The sequence below is a fragment of the Rosa chinensis genome, chromosome 5 (genome assembly GCF_002994745.2).
Source record: "Rosa chinensis cultivar Old Blush chromosome 5, RchiOBHm-V2, whole genome shotgun sequence".
NCBI classification, from domain to species: domain Eukaryota; kingdom Viridiplantae; phylum Streptophyta; class Magnoliopsida; order Rosales; family Rosaceae; genus Rosa; species Rosa chinensis.
The window spans coordinates 53900692-53917710 of NC_037092.1; the positions used below are offsets into that span (position 1 = coordinate 53900692).

Genomic DNA, 17019 nt, shown 5'->3' on the forward strand with positions numbered 1-17019 from the left:
ACTTGCATATAGCCCTCATCCTTTTCCTGTCATTTTTTATAAAAAAATAAATAAAAAAGTACCTCCCAATCATCTCTAATAGCCCTCTCCCTTATAGCCTCTCTCAAAATGGTAGAGCTCCCAAATACCTTTCTTGAAGACTGGATCCTTCATATCTGTTTTGGGATTAAACTCAGGGAATAGTATTTCCTCTTCACCATTAGAATTCAAAGTAGGCTTCAATCTCTCTTCATCGGACTCTGCTGGTCGAAGCATATCTTCATGATCCTCAAACTCTTTTCTACTTTCCATCTCCACAATCTTAACAGCTTCTTTACTTTGTCCTACCCATTCACCATTGGCATTAACCTCAAACCTTCCTCCAGCCAATCATCGTCATAGACACCATACTGATCATATTCATCACCTTCTCACTGCCATCAAGAACCATTTCATCTTCTTGTCTAGGGTTGAACCCAAAAGACTGCATATAGTTAAGTTTATCTATATCTTAAAGCATCTTTTCATCTATACTACTTACACCATCGACACTCTTCTCTATAGGACATATTAGAGTACATCTTTCCCTTACCTTTATCTTTTGAATCTACTTCGATCAGCCACCTTGCTACCTTGAGTTGGGATGTTATCCACAAACTCTCTGATGACTATACCTTGCTGCCTTGGTTTCCTTGTCTCACAAATAGGCTGCTTTGGTTCCTCAATAATCTCCTCAATCACACATGTAGGCTTCTTTCTCGGCTCATCAGGGAGCTCTTCAATCACAACTCCAGTAGGTCCGAACTGACTAAACATATCAAAACCAGCTGGATACTTATAGATTTCATATTCAGCCAAGCTCTCATCACCTTCATGAATGTGATCTAAGTAGACAATAACCAATCTCACCTCTAGTACACAACATAACATAGTAATCACATCCGCATCTGAATCTATTTTTGACAAAGCATCATCTTCACTTCCTATACTCCACCAATAATCAATCCTACTACCTACATAATCTGGGTTCAACCCTTGGGCCATGTTATCTAACTCAACCAACGACATCCTATCATTGTCAACATGATCATAGAAGGATATCTTCCCATCTACGTACTTGTTTCCAAGTATGTTACCCCCATGATATATCTTTATTGTGAAGTAATCGGGATTATCTGCATGGAAAAAAAATATATAGCCTGTTAGTTATTACACAACAGTAGGACCACTTATAACAGCACTGCTAAGTGGGCAGTAAGAAACAAAGGCCCCATTCAACAACAAATACATCAAAACCATAACAACAACAATATTAAAACTCTCATTCATTATCCCCAACAACTAGCACATGCACCTGTATATTTTAATCTCCTACTTTAAGGGCCAATTCTTCACAAACATACAACAATTCATACTTTAATATCCATTAGTGCTATACAATTGCAGGCTATTCTTCATAATTATTGCGATTGAATAAGTATGAGACAAAAAGTAGAAGCTAAATCTATCAAATGCGACAAAAACAGGAGTTAGAATAGAAAAGGCATGTTTCCGGAAAGGGTAACAACATTGTTTTATATTGTACTTTGTTGTGTCGGGATTAATGTTACATCCCGAACCTAAATTTATCGGTTTACTAGTCATTTGGACGGTAAACGACAATTACTTTCACTTTTTACTTTGTTTCGATACTTTTAGTGGCCCTAAAAAGTTGACTTTTCGTTCGGGTCAAAATTTGAGAAAATGTTCTTCATGAAAGTTGTAGAGGACATTAAACCGAGCGCGTGCATATGTGGTACGTAAAAATCAGAGTTCGTATGCGAAAGTTATAAGAGAAAATGTAAAAGTTACTGTTCACAGTATTTATTTTATCGGATTGCCGTTTACGGAAATATAATTGTGTACAGGACAATGTCGCGAGCTACGGTTAAATGAAGGAATTCGTTTGCGTGGTCGCCCAATAGTACTGTGAGTGGACTTTTATTTTTAAAGAATGATGCATGCATTTATTTTTCCTGAAATAATAATTTATTTATCATTTTATTATCGAGCATAATATTTTGGCTTGGATTTATGATTTAATTTTCGGAGATTAATTATGAATTATGTTCAATTATGATTCGGAAATGGATTTTGAGCCTTCGATAAGTATCTCCAATATATGACTTTGATTTGAAATCATGATTTAAGTGATTTTCGACAGATTATTTTCCGAGGTGATTTTCGGAAATTTATAATACATTTTTGTTCGTCGATATTGAGATTTCTGGAATATTTTTCGAAAATGGGATTTTCGATGGAATTATATTTATCGATTATTTCTTGCCTAATGGTTTATGATTTCAAGAATATTTTGGGGTGCGGGGTCACGTCGTTGGATTATGTACTTTCTCGTGAGATGTTGGGGAAGCCTTACTGATTTTCGAGTTTTCGTGTGGTTTTAAACCACCATACCTGGGTCGTCATTTTTATTGCTAGCTAGCCTATTAATACTCCTTCCTGCTTACTATGTGTTCATGGGTGAGTAGAGCAGAGCATGGGATGCTCCAGAGTGTGGGACACTCCGACCCGAGCCTGGGAGGCTCCCTTATTTGTATGGTGAGAACTTCTTCCCCACATTCGATTGATACCTTCAGCTAGCGGGGCTAGCTCGATTTCTTTTGACCAGCGGGGCTGGAATGTTTTCACGAATTTTCGTGTTGCGAGAAATATGTTTTATCCACGTTGCATGCATCAAGTTTTTAAAGGAATAAATGTGGGAAAGTATTAAAGCTTTTTCGTTCGTTTGAATTATCTTATTTATTTATTTTTGTCCACTCACTCTAACGTGTTTTACATTACTTTCCCCTGAGCCCTTCGGTTTCAAATGCCCAGCTTGCAGGCGAATTAGTGGAGGTCGGGCGTACATGGCATTTGAGGCATAGTTGTCACTACTTCCGCAGTGTAGGATCCCTGGAATCCGGAGTGGCCCTGCGGGACCCACCTTTAAAGAAGGTTTACCAAAAATTTCGGCATAACCTCCCTTAAAACTGGGCAACCCAAAACCTATGGAAAACAAATTTCACTTCTAATAACCCAACCATGTACTTCTGGAGCCACCCTGCTCCCATAATCCAACCAACTCAAACTTAACGATGGAAATAATAATTCAAAAGCCCAAGTCCAGCAAAGCTTCATCACTTAAAATACAACAATTCACAAAAGTTAGGTCGTAGACCTCAAATACAACTCATTACAAGTCCGGGTCACAAATCCCATAGTAATCAGAGCAAACTAACACTGAAATTAATATAAAGTTCAGTAGGTTAAACAGGTAACCTACAATGTGAGATAGCGGGAAACTGGTGCGGTCAATATGGCTCGCTCCTAGTACGCCAAGCAGCAACTCTGAGAACTGGGCAATTGAAACCGAAGGGCCCAAGGGAAAGTAATTGAAAAACGCGTTAGAGTGAGTGGACAAAATAAATGACTAAATACATAATTTAAAAGAAAAGAAGTTGTATTACTTTCCCACGAATTTAAATTCGTAAAACTTTGATGCATGCAACGTTTAAAAGAAAAACGCATATCTTTAAAACTCAGAATCTCGTGAAAACATACCAGTCCCTGCTGGCTAAAAGAATCGGACTAGCTCCGCTAGTCAAGTAACAAATAAAAGGATATGGGGAAGGAATGTCACCATACAGGTAAAGGAGCCCCTTAGGCTCAACCTACCCTCGACTGCCACTCACACATAGACTGTGTGAGGAGGAGAACTAATAACCTCTACTTCCACTCACACATAGATTGTGCGAGGAGGAGAACATTACCTCGACTGCCACCCACGTGAGGAGGAGAAAAGCTACCTCAACTGCCACTCACAAACACAAAGTAAGTGAGGAGGAGACCTAATCACATGACCCGCGTATGGTGAGGAAGAAAATCGTCGAAAACCAATAAATCCGTATAGCTTCCCCACATTTCTCACGAGATAAGAATCCAAGTGTGCAAAGACGTGACCCCGCACGCCAAGATTTCTCTCAATCTCAGAATAAGTAAGTGAGAAAATCCATAATAAACCAATATTTCACTTTGGCGGATATTTTGAAAATAAAGTAGAGTATAAATTCTGAATCCGCGCATAGCAAAAATAATATCCGAAATTAATCATAAATTCAAAAACGTAATACGATAAGCAATTTATCATTCGGAAGCAATTAAATAAATGCATGCATCATTCTTTGAAAATAAAAGTCCACTCACAGTATGCGGTCAATCCTGACGTCGCTCGTGACTTTCCTCGTATGGAGGCTCCTCTCGTCCTGTACGAATAGCACTCATAAATATATTTACAGGACGGAAATTAACTTTACGATAATTAGAAATTGAAATTCATAACGTCCCCCTTCAAAATCCAACTCCTTAATTCACATCGAATCCATCCATAATACTCCAACATTATTCATTCATCGATGTATAAGTTCTAAAGTGAATTCGAAAGAAATTCGGCGATCGAATTCACGTAAATCGATAATTAACCATTTATACTCAATTCATAATTCCTCCAATTTCCACCAAACTTCATGTATCAAATTCTACAATAATTATAGGATTTTTGGAGCCAAAACAGTAATTAATACTCAGCTCTACGCGCCACCACGCACCACCCACAGTGGCCGCGCGTGGGGCCCATGCGCCACCAGCAACCACCACCAATGGCCACCAAATTTTGGCAGCACCACCTACTCAACAGACCCAACCTCTTTCTCAACTACAACAAGTTCCAATTTTACCTTTAAACAGTCGAATCCGGCCGGTGAAGATAACCCAGAAATTCAAGAACCCTAGGTTGTCGATTCGGCCTCTACACAGCAAATCTTGGCTCGAGGCTAGGGGCGAAATGATCTCCAGCAAAAACCCGACTTTCGATGCCGGTTTGGTGACCGGAGATGGCCGGAATCGTCGGAAATCGGCAAAAACCACAAGTTGCTACAGTAACCTTCCCAGCTCGAAATCGAGCTCCTCCGGCCAAATCTCCCCAAAATACCACCACAGATGCGTCAAGGGGGAGGAGACGAGCTTGGGGATGGCCGGATTTTGTCGTGGGTCGGCCGGAGAGGGAAGAAATCGAAGGGAGAAAAATCGGGCCGAAAGGGAGGAAGGGTCGGGGAAGAGGAGAAGGAGAGTTACCGTGGGTTTCCGAAAATGGAAACCTACAGTGGTAACTTTCCATATATATATTTTTATTATCATAAACAGTAACTTCCACATTTTAAGCTATAACTTTCACATACGAACTCCAATTTTTACGTACCACATATACACAGGCTCGGTTTAACGTCCTCTACAACTTTCATGAAGGAAATTTTCTCAAATTGTTAACCCATAAAAAGTCAACTTCTAGCACCCCTCCCCTAAAAGATAAAAACTGAAACTGAGGACGGTAAAACATAAAGAAATTCACTTCGACATAGATCAAGGATAAATCAAAGACGGGGCGTAACATTATTTACTTGTAATTGGATCTGAGGTATTCTACCGGCGGTAAGCTCGTCATACAATGGGGACTTTGCTAGGACGTTGAGGTCGTTGCATGCCTTGGGCATTCCAAAGAATGCTTGCTAAATCCAGGTGTCGTACGATGCGACTGCTTTTAGAATGATAGTGGGGATATGTTTTCTACCACTATATTCTCCAGCCCAACCAGAAGGACAATTCTTCAATTGTCAATGTATATAGTCGATGCTCTCAATCATTCCCAGAAAACCTCTCATCTCAGCTTTGGCAAGAAGTCGTCTGAGGTCGACCGTATTAGGAGCGCAGAGATATTCTGCTGAGTACAGATTAGCAATTCCTTGTATAAATTGCTAAGGGCTGCGATGGAGGTGGATTCACCATCCGACAATACCCAGCACATTGTTTTGCCCCAACACTATAAGCAAGCATTCGCAAGGAAGATGTCATATTTTGCTCTGGAAGTAGTCCGACTTTCCCGATAGCATCTGACTTTTGAACAAAGTAACGATCATACTAGCAAAGGTCAGTAGATATACGCTTGAAGACATTGAGGCTCATCCATTAACGTGTTCAGAACTCCCAATCTTTGAACACTGGTCGTTCGACAAAGTAGTCGGCCATCAAATTTTGCCCCTTTCTTCTCTAAGTCTCTCTTCATTTTGGTGCACGACCCGAATGAGAACCACGCCTTCGAGTTTGATTTGTAGATTCTTCTGCAACTGTTGCGATCACAATAGCGCTGGTGGCCATCATCTCTTCATCATCTTCATCCCTAGACGGTCGCATTTTTCCCCAGAACTTATTCATTGAAATAAGGGAAATTGAGGAAATGTGTAATGCTAGAGATAAGAAAAAGGTGAAGGTATGTTAAGGTCGGATTATGTGTGTATGGAGTGCAAAGATTGGTTTATTTACTGATATTTTTCAAACAAATATGATAACTTGATAAGGACACATGTCATCATTAATTTCATTCGTCATAATCTTATCCAAAAATTTAGATAAAATTACATTCACAATAACTGTTAGATTGAATAGTATGCAACTGATCTGGTTCATCCAAACTTGTCGGTGGGTTTTTCACTCTTTTCAAATAAATTGTCAGTGGTGTACATGTGATAAAAGTGTCGGTGGAATGTGTAAAAAAAAAAGAAAGTGTCAATGGAGATATAATTTGTCTACCCAAAAAAATATTATTGGTTGCATTTCCAAAATGTTCACCAAAACTATTTATTCACATCATACATTTCTCATTTACACTAAAAAAAAAATTACTAAAATATTCAATAAAGAGTAGGTGACTGGTGACCCTGACCTAAACTGGTAGAAACATATGTAACGTGTCAGTGAATAGTTTCCTGACCTAGTGACCCTGACCTGGTAATCCAACGGGTGAACTTGCTCTTACAAGTTTCATTGTTTATTGGCTTTAGTCCTCACTATTTGACAAACACCTACCTGGTTTATTTTAGGAGGGTGAAATTTGCACTCGCCAATTTACATTCTACACTGCCTTCCTAATTTTTTAATATTTTCTGATGTCCTCTGATATTTGTTTCCTATATTACCCTTCTTCTCCAACAAACTTAAAAAAGCTGCATCTCATCCTCTCAATCTCGTTTCTCCTCGTTGGCTCATTAGCTTCTTTAACTTCAGAATACCAAGATATGAAAGTTCTCAAATTTGTTGTATGAAAATGACCGAAAGATTTTTTTCCCGATTTGTGAATTATGATCAAGGAAAGTTTTCTCTCATCATCAACTTCTTTGGCAATCCCTCTATCCCTGGCTCCCTTGGTCTCAAATTTTCGATTTGCCTCTCAACAAATTTTCGATTTCTCTCATCATCAACTTCTTGCTTTATGGGGATTGTTTATAGTTGAAGTGCTTTGGAGAAGTAAGGTCGAATAGGATAGATACTCTCGCGTAGCGAAGGCTTGAAAGGGTGGGTAGTGGGACAACTAAACTATTTGCAACAAAACCGCGAAACTCGAACTCGACGTCAATGGTTTCCGCCAATTGGGTCAATTTCCAACCCACTTGCTGCAAGGAGTCTGTGTTTGTCCTGTTGCGGCGGCTCAATACCTCTAAGCCTCAATGCCAGCGACCCACCAGGCCTCAATGCGACTGCTTGGACCGTTGTATCCCTTGCTTGAGTACGAAATGGATGATGTGTACTATGGTTTTAGTGGCGAAAGCTTCAAGAATAGCTTGATTAATAGTGAAGTGCGCAAATTTGAGAAGGCCTTGTAGAAGTGCATATGAAATCGACATCGGAGTAGGAATAATCAAGCGAATCATCTCAAGAGTAGATTCTATAAATACAGTAATTGCACTCCCCCCTTATTTTATACTCCTTGAGAAAGCGTCAATTTTATATGGACACGTGGCTATTGTTGCTGCACTGCACCTGCAACCTGGGGCCCCACTATCAGGCCACGCGTTTCCCGGGACTTTGCCCATCAAGTGTGCGTGTCAGGTGCGCTCTAATAATATACTAATACCTTTTATTTTCGCACCCATGTGGGACCCCTACCTCTTCTCTTCTGTCACTTTAAAACCGGGAACCTGCTCTCACAAGTTCCACCTGTCCCCCCCCGAACGAATCCACAGCCCGGTCCAACCGGTTCCCGGTTCACGGCCGCCCACGTGTCGAATAACAAATTCTCCAGAACAATTAGCGTGGGCCCCGCGGTGGGTGACGAAATCGTAACCTTTGGATATGGAATTTATATAGGAGTTTGAGGAGGAGAAGGAGGAGGAGAGGTCTTCCAGTACAGTTACCTACACAGTGAGATTGTATGGAATTGCAGAGAGATTGTGAGATTCCGTGACGCCCAAAATCTAGGGTTTAATTGGCTTCTCTCTCTCCCGGCAAGTAAGTCCCTCTCCCCCCATCCTCGAATTTTTAAAATTTAATTTTGGGATTATAAAATTCGATTTATTTTGGTTGGTTAATTTTTAGGGTTTTCGAGAATTGGGGATTTTTTTTTTTTTTTTGTTCTTTCTGGGATTTTGATTTGGTTCTATCCAGCCTAATTGGTTGTTGCATGTTGTGAATAAGGGTATGTTTGGGCGTTGTGGAATTAAAGATTGTTCTTTGTGCTTGTTTTGGTTCATGGGTTGAATTTCGTTTAGCTTTGAGAACCCTTCACCTAATTGAGCTCTATGGTAGATATTGTGATTCTTTGATCTTGAATTCTATAATTGATCACTACTGGGAAATTAACCATATTTGGAGAGGATGGTGTTAAAGGGTATATCTTGGTTTAACTTAATGCGATTGGTTTAGCTTAAATTATTAACCTAAATGGGATATAGCATTTTCAGGGATCTATTAAAATTTGATCTGTTTTGTTTGAAGTAGTGGGGACGCTATCAAGGAGAATTTCGTGCCCAGTTCAGCTTTGTACAGCTTCTTTTTTTTATCTTAGTTTATTTAAGTTTTTGGCATCTTGAAGTGAAAACAAAGTTAAATACAGGGTTTTGCTACATTCTGGGATCATATTCTTGTTGATTGTTGAGTTGTCTTCTTTTATTGGAAACCTGTATGATAAGCTTTTTCTTTTGGCTAGTTTGTAGGGTTGCCTTTTCCTGGGCAGAATAAGACTATTTATAACTGAATAATCAAGCACAAAAGTTTCTCCAGTTTATGGTATTTTAGGTTTCCGGTTACCCTTTATGGTTTTGTCTATGGCTGAATGTCTTTATGTTGCATATGTAGTTTCTCCTATTTTTAATTACTGACTTGGACTACCGTTTCGTATGTACTTGTAAATAGAATTAAGCAATTTTATCTTTCTCCTATTTGTGATTACTGACTTTGGAATACTGTTTCTTGTGTATAGAACTTCGGATATTTGAGGCATGCAGCCAAAGTCTGATACTGAAAACCGAATACCTGCTGATCGTCATACCATTCCACCATCCACTGTTTCTTCAGAACCTTGGTGGCGTACTGTTGGGTATAACCCCACCTCCCCAGCCGTGGCAGGGATAAATGCATCCAATTCATCTTCTTTTGAACGCCCAAAGAGTCGTTCAGAATCCAGTGATGACAAATCTGTTTCTGATGATGGATCAAATGAGGATGATGATAATGCCACCAAAAAGTCACAAATGACATCTCCTCAGTCAGGTAGCACTTTCATCGATTGTTAATTCACCTTGCTTTTTGAAGGATTCAGTTACGACAATCTTGTTTTCAATTCCAGTTGGAAATAAAAACCAGGATTTGCAGCTTGTTTCGTCCACTGTTCCTACAGTGCATGATGAAGACGTTGCTCAGCCACCACAGCTTGAACTGATTGGTCACTCTATTGTAAGTCTCCTATATTTATTAACACTGATTTGCCTCCTAGCTAGTGTACTGATGGCTCATGAATATGGCATGATAGTGTAGTGTTTAAAAGTTGAGAACATATTCCTGCATTTCTAATGTTCCTGCAATTCTTTTTCAGGCTTGTGCCTCAAATCCTTACCAGGATCCATATTATGCAGGAATGATGGCGGCTTATGGACATCAGCCTTTGGTATGTGAATAAATGCTATCCTTATCTATGGTAGCATCTTATTTGCAATTTGAGATTATATGTTATCTACAATTAATGAACCAGTTTTTGAAAATGGTAGACACACGCACGCCCACGCCCACACACATAACAATTTGTATTGTATATATGTATATCAGTCTTTTCAGCATGTAATGGAACAGAAAGATCCAATGTTGCTTATTGGTAGGAGTTGAATTAGTTGCATTGCTGTATCACACAGTTGACTTATGGTAGGGAATGGGTAGGATGACAATAGAGCTTTATCTGGATTTCGAACTGAGGTTAATAGAAATTCTGTCATTGTTTTTTTTGGAAGGATACTTTCTGAATGGGTAGATGAGAGAAAAGGTTTATTTAGAACCATGATAGATGAAGGCCAAGTTGTGGTTTGCTCATCTAATGATGTATACCCAATAGAGAGCCTGTATGTATGGAGTGATTGTAATTTCTGCATACAACCAAAAAGAAAAAAACTGAGCATTCAGTACACAGATGCTTTCCCTCAGAATTTTTTCTTTACATGTTTTAGATCCATTTATCTCAAATACTTTTCTTTCTCTTATTTTTCAATTTTATCATTTTTTTTTCTTTATTTTTTTTGTATATGTGTTTGGTGCCCATCAATGATAAGTTTGTAGCTTTATTATTGTAATATAATTCGAAGTCTTTTTGTTTTGGTCTTTGTGCATTCTCTGCATACGAAGAGTTCTCCACCCTTTGGAATATCCCATATTAAGTGAGACAGTTAGGAATTTGTGGGAATGTTCTTTTGGTTGGAATGTCAATGGCGAAATGGTATTATAGATTAATTGTAGGGTAGCAAGTATTGTTCTTTTTTTTGGAGTAAAATTGTCTAGTCAGCAATATTGCTGTAAAGGATTTGATTATCTTGCAGGAGGATCACTCTTTGTATTTATACTTGCATAATTTTAATATTTAAAAGGAGAAAAGGGGAAATCTGCATTGACAGCTCTGTAGGATTTCGTTGTTTTTCCACACACTTCTACCCTATAAGAGGTAACTATTAATCCAGGAAGTCCAGATGGTATGTGAGTTAGTGGCCACAGTTTTTCTTCCTAGATGTCTTCTCATTACTTCTCAGAGTTGAAATTCCATTATATTTGCTAATAATGCAACATATTTACATATTTGTAGTTGTTACATCTCATTAATGATAATGATGGCAGAGTTGAAATATAATGATTATATTTGATAATAATGCAACATGTTTGTAGTTGCTACTTTTCCTGTTTTATGTTGTGTCCCCGTTATTTTCTACAACCTAATTTTTTTGTTTCCCTTTTTCATTTTCTGTTCCTCTTTTAAGTACGAAAAGTTTTACCATATAAGGTCTATTGCTGCCTTAGGCAATGTTTTTCCCTTGTGCTGTCCCACAGCATTTTGGTGGTGAGTGATAATAACAGTAATTAGTAATTAGTTTTGCTATGAGTTTAACAGGGTGGATTTGAAAGCTGCACATTCTAAATCTCTTAATATCTAATGCTATCTCAATTGCTCAGGGTTATCCTCCTTTTGTTGGAGTGCCACATGCTAGAATGCCTTTGCCTCTTGAGATGGCACAGGAGCCTGTATATGTCAATGCAAAACAATACCAAGGGATTCTACGGCGAAGACAGGCACGTGCAAAAGCAGAACTTGAAAAGAAGCTAATTAAAGTCAGAAAGGTAAAAATGTGATTGCACTGACATACCTGTTCTCTGTCATGAATTCCACTAACACAAGTTTTGACATATGTTATGAGACCTTAAAATAAACTGCTACATGACTGTTCTAATTAGGTAAACAAAATTTGTAGTTTCTTTCTCAATGAGGTAATTTAAATTTATGCTAAAACCCTGCGTTTCAGTCCTTTTTTTTCCTTCCTAATCATTTTCAAACAAGACTAAATCCAAACCTGGTAAAACCCTCACTTTTCTATTCAATTCACTGACTTGGCACCAATTTTTTATCCATCATCAGCCCTAGGTCAGCGCAGCATGAAGAGAAATCATGAAATACAAACCAGACCAGTAATCTGCCAGGCCTGAAATTAAAATAATGGCCTAGAAGTTGCTCTTGTAAAAATGTTTTTAGATGCTGTAGAATGTTGGTCAAATCTATAACAAAATATCTTATGCCTAAATTGAGAGAGAGTAGGTTCTGCTGAAAGTTGAGTTACCTGAGGATTTCTTTTTGGGGTAGTGGAATGATATTTGACATAAGTCTTGTCCATTGCCAGTTGTCCTACTTGTGTTATTTCAAAAGAGCCAATTATAGAATGAACTCTGAGAAATGTCAGATTAGACATTTATCTTATGGAATGTTCTTTTCTGTTTTATATGTAAATCAGCTTATTCAGTGATTTTGCAATAAATATAGGTTTATTTTGCGAGTCACAGGATAACTATATGGAGGTTTGGATTTGGGTGTGTTATTACTCATCTGTAGTGTCTATACGTGTGTATATAAATATGTTATGCAGTCACTCACCTTGAAATTGATATAAAAGATTGAGACTCTACTGTGTATACTGGTATGGTTATTTTATTATTGGGCAATCTGTTGGTGTTAATACGGGTGTGAAATATGAGCGAGTGTATTTGTTGATAAGGTAAACTTGTTGGTGTTAATACGGGTGTGAAATATGAGCGAGTGTATTTGTTGATAAGGTAAACTTGCTGGTTTTGTTGATATGTGAAGTCTTACTTTCTACAGCCATATCTTCATGAATCACGACATCAACATGCTATGAGAAGGGCAAGAGGTACTGGAGGACGTTTTGCAAGGAAAACAATTGGTGATACTTCAAAGACCACTGGCCAAGAAAAGGCATCAAGTTCTGGTCCAGCCCATTCATCACAGTCTGCCAGTTCATCAGGCTCAGAACCCTTACCCTCAGATTCTGCAGAAACATGGAATTCTTCCACTAGTCAACTGGAAGCTAGTCGACCCGTACATGATGCATATGCCACTAACAATTATGTAAATGGTAGTGGCTGCTACCAGACTCATGGTGGCTTGCAGGCTTCATTGTATCGTTCGTACTCGGGAAAAAGAGGGGACGAAGGAGACTGTACAGGCCAGGAACGGGGAAGTATGTCTTCAAATCAGGGTTCACAGAGGCGTCTTGCCATCCAGTGAAACCCTGGGAGGTGGATGCTGGGATCGAGGATTTGACCCCTGCCAGAGTGGGGTGATGCCCCTGGTTATCTTGTCACACAAGGCAATTCATTCTTGGCTTTTTTCTTGTGGCGTGGATAAAAATGAAAGAAGAGATGGTTCTGTGAAGTTGTATGATGCTTCACTACGTCCTTCCCATTTTTGCCTAGTGTACAGATTAGTTTTCAGTAATTCAAGTACATACCAAAGACGAAAAGTCTAAAGTAATAGTATCTCAGGCTAATGGTCAAACCATCTTGTGTATTATGTTTGCCACAATTATTTTCTGATAGGACGAAGGTCTGAAATTGAATTTTCAATGTTCCTTGTTCATCTGTGGCTTACTGGTATTGAAAAGGTGAGGTAGCTACTAGTGATCTGAAAAGCGGAATCTATGCCTTGGTAAATTTGCTGCCCCTCGTATTCTCTCGTAACTTTTGAAAATCATTGGATTCCAAGTTGCACTGATGACATGATATTGACAACTGCAGCTGCCTAAATCAAAAAATTGTACCATGAGGAAGACTGATTTTTAATCCATTTCTGTTACTAGACTTAAATAAATCATAAATGCACCATCAAACTAGCTAAATAAGAAGAATAGGGACCAAGTGGACAATGGATCATGTTTTTAACCATTTGGCTTCTTTTTAGAATATTGCATCACTTCGGAGATGTTGCAATGTAAATCGATCTTCTGTTCATCATGGTATATGCGGCAATTGCGCCGTATATTTCCCATGATTGTTGTTAGCTAATAATTCATATGGTCGTTTCATATTCCTTTATCACCTATCTCATTAGGTGTGAATCTCCCAAGCATATTGTTAAAATATTAGATGGCCTAGAGGAGTAACTTTATTACTAAAAGTAGCATTATATATCATTAGCTATTAAGGACTAAAGTGGTAAGGATGTAAGTGTCAATCACGTGAAAGTTGAGAGACCAAAGCGATATATTTTTCAAAATTTATATACATATCGTAGATTCACCACCACTGCACAAACCAAGAGTAGATCGACTCTCATCAGATCGATCCACCAACTCCAGAGTTGCAGGAAAAAAAAAGACACAATAGATAAAAGAAAGATCAATCACGCAAATCACGTCGCCTCCATAAAACTAGCGGAAGGTAAGCGTGATTCAACTAACCCTGAATTCCAAGAAAGAAATGACATTACATTGGACAACACAAATAAATGAACAAGCTTGACTCTTGACTTGTGAGCATTTCCACACTGTGTCGTGATGGCATGGGCCCCCGGAAAATGGAAGCCTCTGTTTGTCTCTACTAAATATAATAAATGCATCCCATTCCTTCCTAGTCAAAAAACAGTGGGTGTTCCATTTTTCCCGAGCTCGAAAAGTAGTCTATGGGTGAGGCTACAACCATGGCGGAGAGAGAGAGAGAGACTATGCTTTGCTGGCGGCATTGCTAGCACCACCGCCTGTTCTTGTTTTAAGAAACGACAGGCGGCCTGAGAGACCTCCACATGTTTATGTGAAAAGCATCACGTCTAAATGGAAACCGCGGGGTAAGTATGTTTGTCTCCTCGAGCTAGCTCGTGTGTTGTGTGTGTCGGAGTCTCCGAGAGAATCAGTAGAGAAAGTCCAGCGGTCCTCTCTTGACCGGCTGCCAGGTGGGATTACTTACGTTCTGACCAGGCATGGAGAAAAAGCAGCATCCACCGGCCCAAATATAGCTGGGCAAGGTTTGCCTTTCCCTGCCCAAGTCAAAAAAATGGGCAAGCCCATGACATTTTTCTTGCCCAAGCAAGGCCGGCTGCCAGCTCAGCCCTAAGCTATCGTGGCTGACGTCATCAGGCTTCAGTGGGATCACGGACGTTCTGCAGGCGCGCGTGCTGGCGAGATTCTCGTCTTCTAGCGCCGAAAAGTTGATGGTGTGCTGTAGCCGTGTTTGTCGCGTAGCGACAATTAAAGCCTCATTGTGGGCGCGCGTGGCTGGTTTGGGAATTTGAACCTAACGGTCAACACATCTGGACCGTGGATTGAATAGTGTGGTGCAGATCTGACGGCTAGGGAATTAATATGAGTCTAATATAGTTAACGGTAAGAAACGGGAAGAAAAAAAATTGTAAAAATCATACAAAAATTTCTCTATAAATACCTACAATTTTTTCTAATATCTCACACCCAAAAAGTTAGATTTCATAGTTACACTTTCCTCCTCTTCATATAACTCTCATCATCCAAATTTTTCATTATCCAATATGGCTGAACAAAGGGGAATCACACGTCCAGTGGCCGGACACGTGGGAGATCAAAGTGAAGATGATAATACCGAAGAGAAAATGAGATGGACGAATGAGGAAGATGTTCAATTGTGCAAGTCTTGGAAAGCTGTAAACCAATGTCCGGCTATGGGCACAAATCAAAAAAAAAAAAAACGACTTATGGTTGCGCATGAAGTGACACTTTGACGCAAATTGGCCCAAGAGCCGATCAACCCAATCTTTGTAGGGAAGGTGGAAAATTTTGAAGGTTGAACTCTTTGAGTGGCATTGTGCATTAAGGCAAGCGAAAAATTTGTACAAGAGTGGTTCGAATGCCGTTGATGAGGTATGTATTTGTTGATAAATCATTTAATTTGTTTATACATTATAGTAAAATATTACATGATAAATAATGTAGTAATTATTTACAATTAAGATAATTAGTTGATAAATAATGATGTAATTATAGCGATGTTTATATTTGTACTTATTGATTTTTATTGTAAAACGGTGAGATACATTCTCATTAAAATTATGACCTTTATATTTTTTGATAAATCATTTAATTTGTTCATACATTATAGTAAAATATGTCTTAATAAATAATGTAGTAATTATAATATCGTTTTAATTGTAGTAATTGTTTTTCTTTATAATTAAAATAATTAGTTGATAAATAATGATGTAATTACAATGATGTTTACATTTGTACTTATTGATTTTTATTGTAAAACGGTGAGATACTTTCTTATTAAAATTATGACCTTTACAATAGATGGCCCTTCATAATAGCGTTTATATTTGTACTAATTGTATTTTTTATTAATTTTTTTAATTACGTAGCAAGATGAAGCACATAAATTGTGGCATAACGGGATGAAGAAAAAAGGGAGGACTAAAAGACACTTGTTTCAGAGTTTTGATAGTTACGCTGTTGTGGAGGGCTTTGCACAATTTAAAGACATCCCTAGCCATATATCTAGAGGAACATCAAATGTAGGAAGTCAACATATGCACACACAACTAATTGCTGAAAATTCCCCCATCAACTTGGACATGGATGTTGATGAGGTAATTGCAGGTGAAACTGCAGATCCTAATGTGAGGCCTCAAGGAAGGAAGGCTGCAAAAGAAGCAATTCAGAAAGGAAAGAAGGCAGCGAAAGATCAAAGTCCTTTATCAAGCACACTCGAGAGTATAGCGAACAACCAAATAGAGGCAACCGCGGGCAAGAAAAAACTCGATAAGGAATTCGCTCGAAGTCTCCAAGAGGAAAATCAACGAGCATGTATCCTCTTGCAAATCGAAATGCGAAAAGAGCAACTCCTATTACAAGAGAGGGAAAAGCGAATTAAAGAGAGGGAAGAGCGAAATAAAAAGAGGGAAGAGCGTATTATGGAGATTGATACAAGTCAAATGATGCCAAATAAAAAGCGTTATTGGTCAAGAAAGCAAAAGAAGATAGCGGAGAAAGAAGAACTTGGCGAGCAGACGCCACCTTCTATGGGTGGATACTATCCGCAACCCAATTTTTGTGGTGCATTTCCACAACCAAATTTTGGTGGTGCATACCCACAACCTTCTTACCCCGGTGCATA

General features: G+C 38.8%; 1 protein-coding gene across 1 annotated transcript; it reads left to right on the plus strand.

Annotated features, from left to right (window-relative positions):
- The first annotated feature begins 8194 nt into the window (after positions 1-8194).
- LOC112202792 (nuclear transcription factor Y subunit A-1) lies at positions 8195-13519 on the plus strand. Its single transcript, XM_024343802.1, has 6 exons — positions 8195-8352; positions 9323-9612; positions 9689-9795; positions 9935-10006; positions 11548-11712; positions 12743-13519. Exons 2-6 carry the CDS (start codon positions 9342-9344, stop codon positions 13166-13168), a joined length of 1041 nt encoding a protein of 346 aa, XP_024199570.1. The 5' UTR covers positions 8195-8352; positions 9323-9341; the 3' UTR covers positions 13169-13519.
- Positions 13520-17019: the final 3500 nt, after the last annotated feature.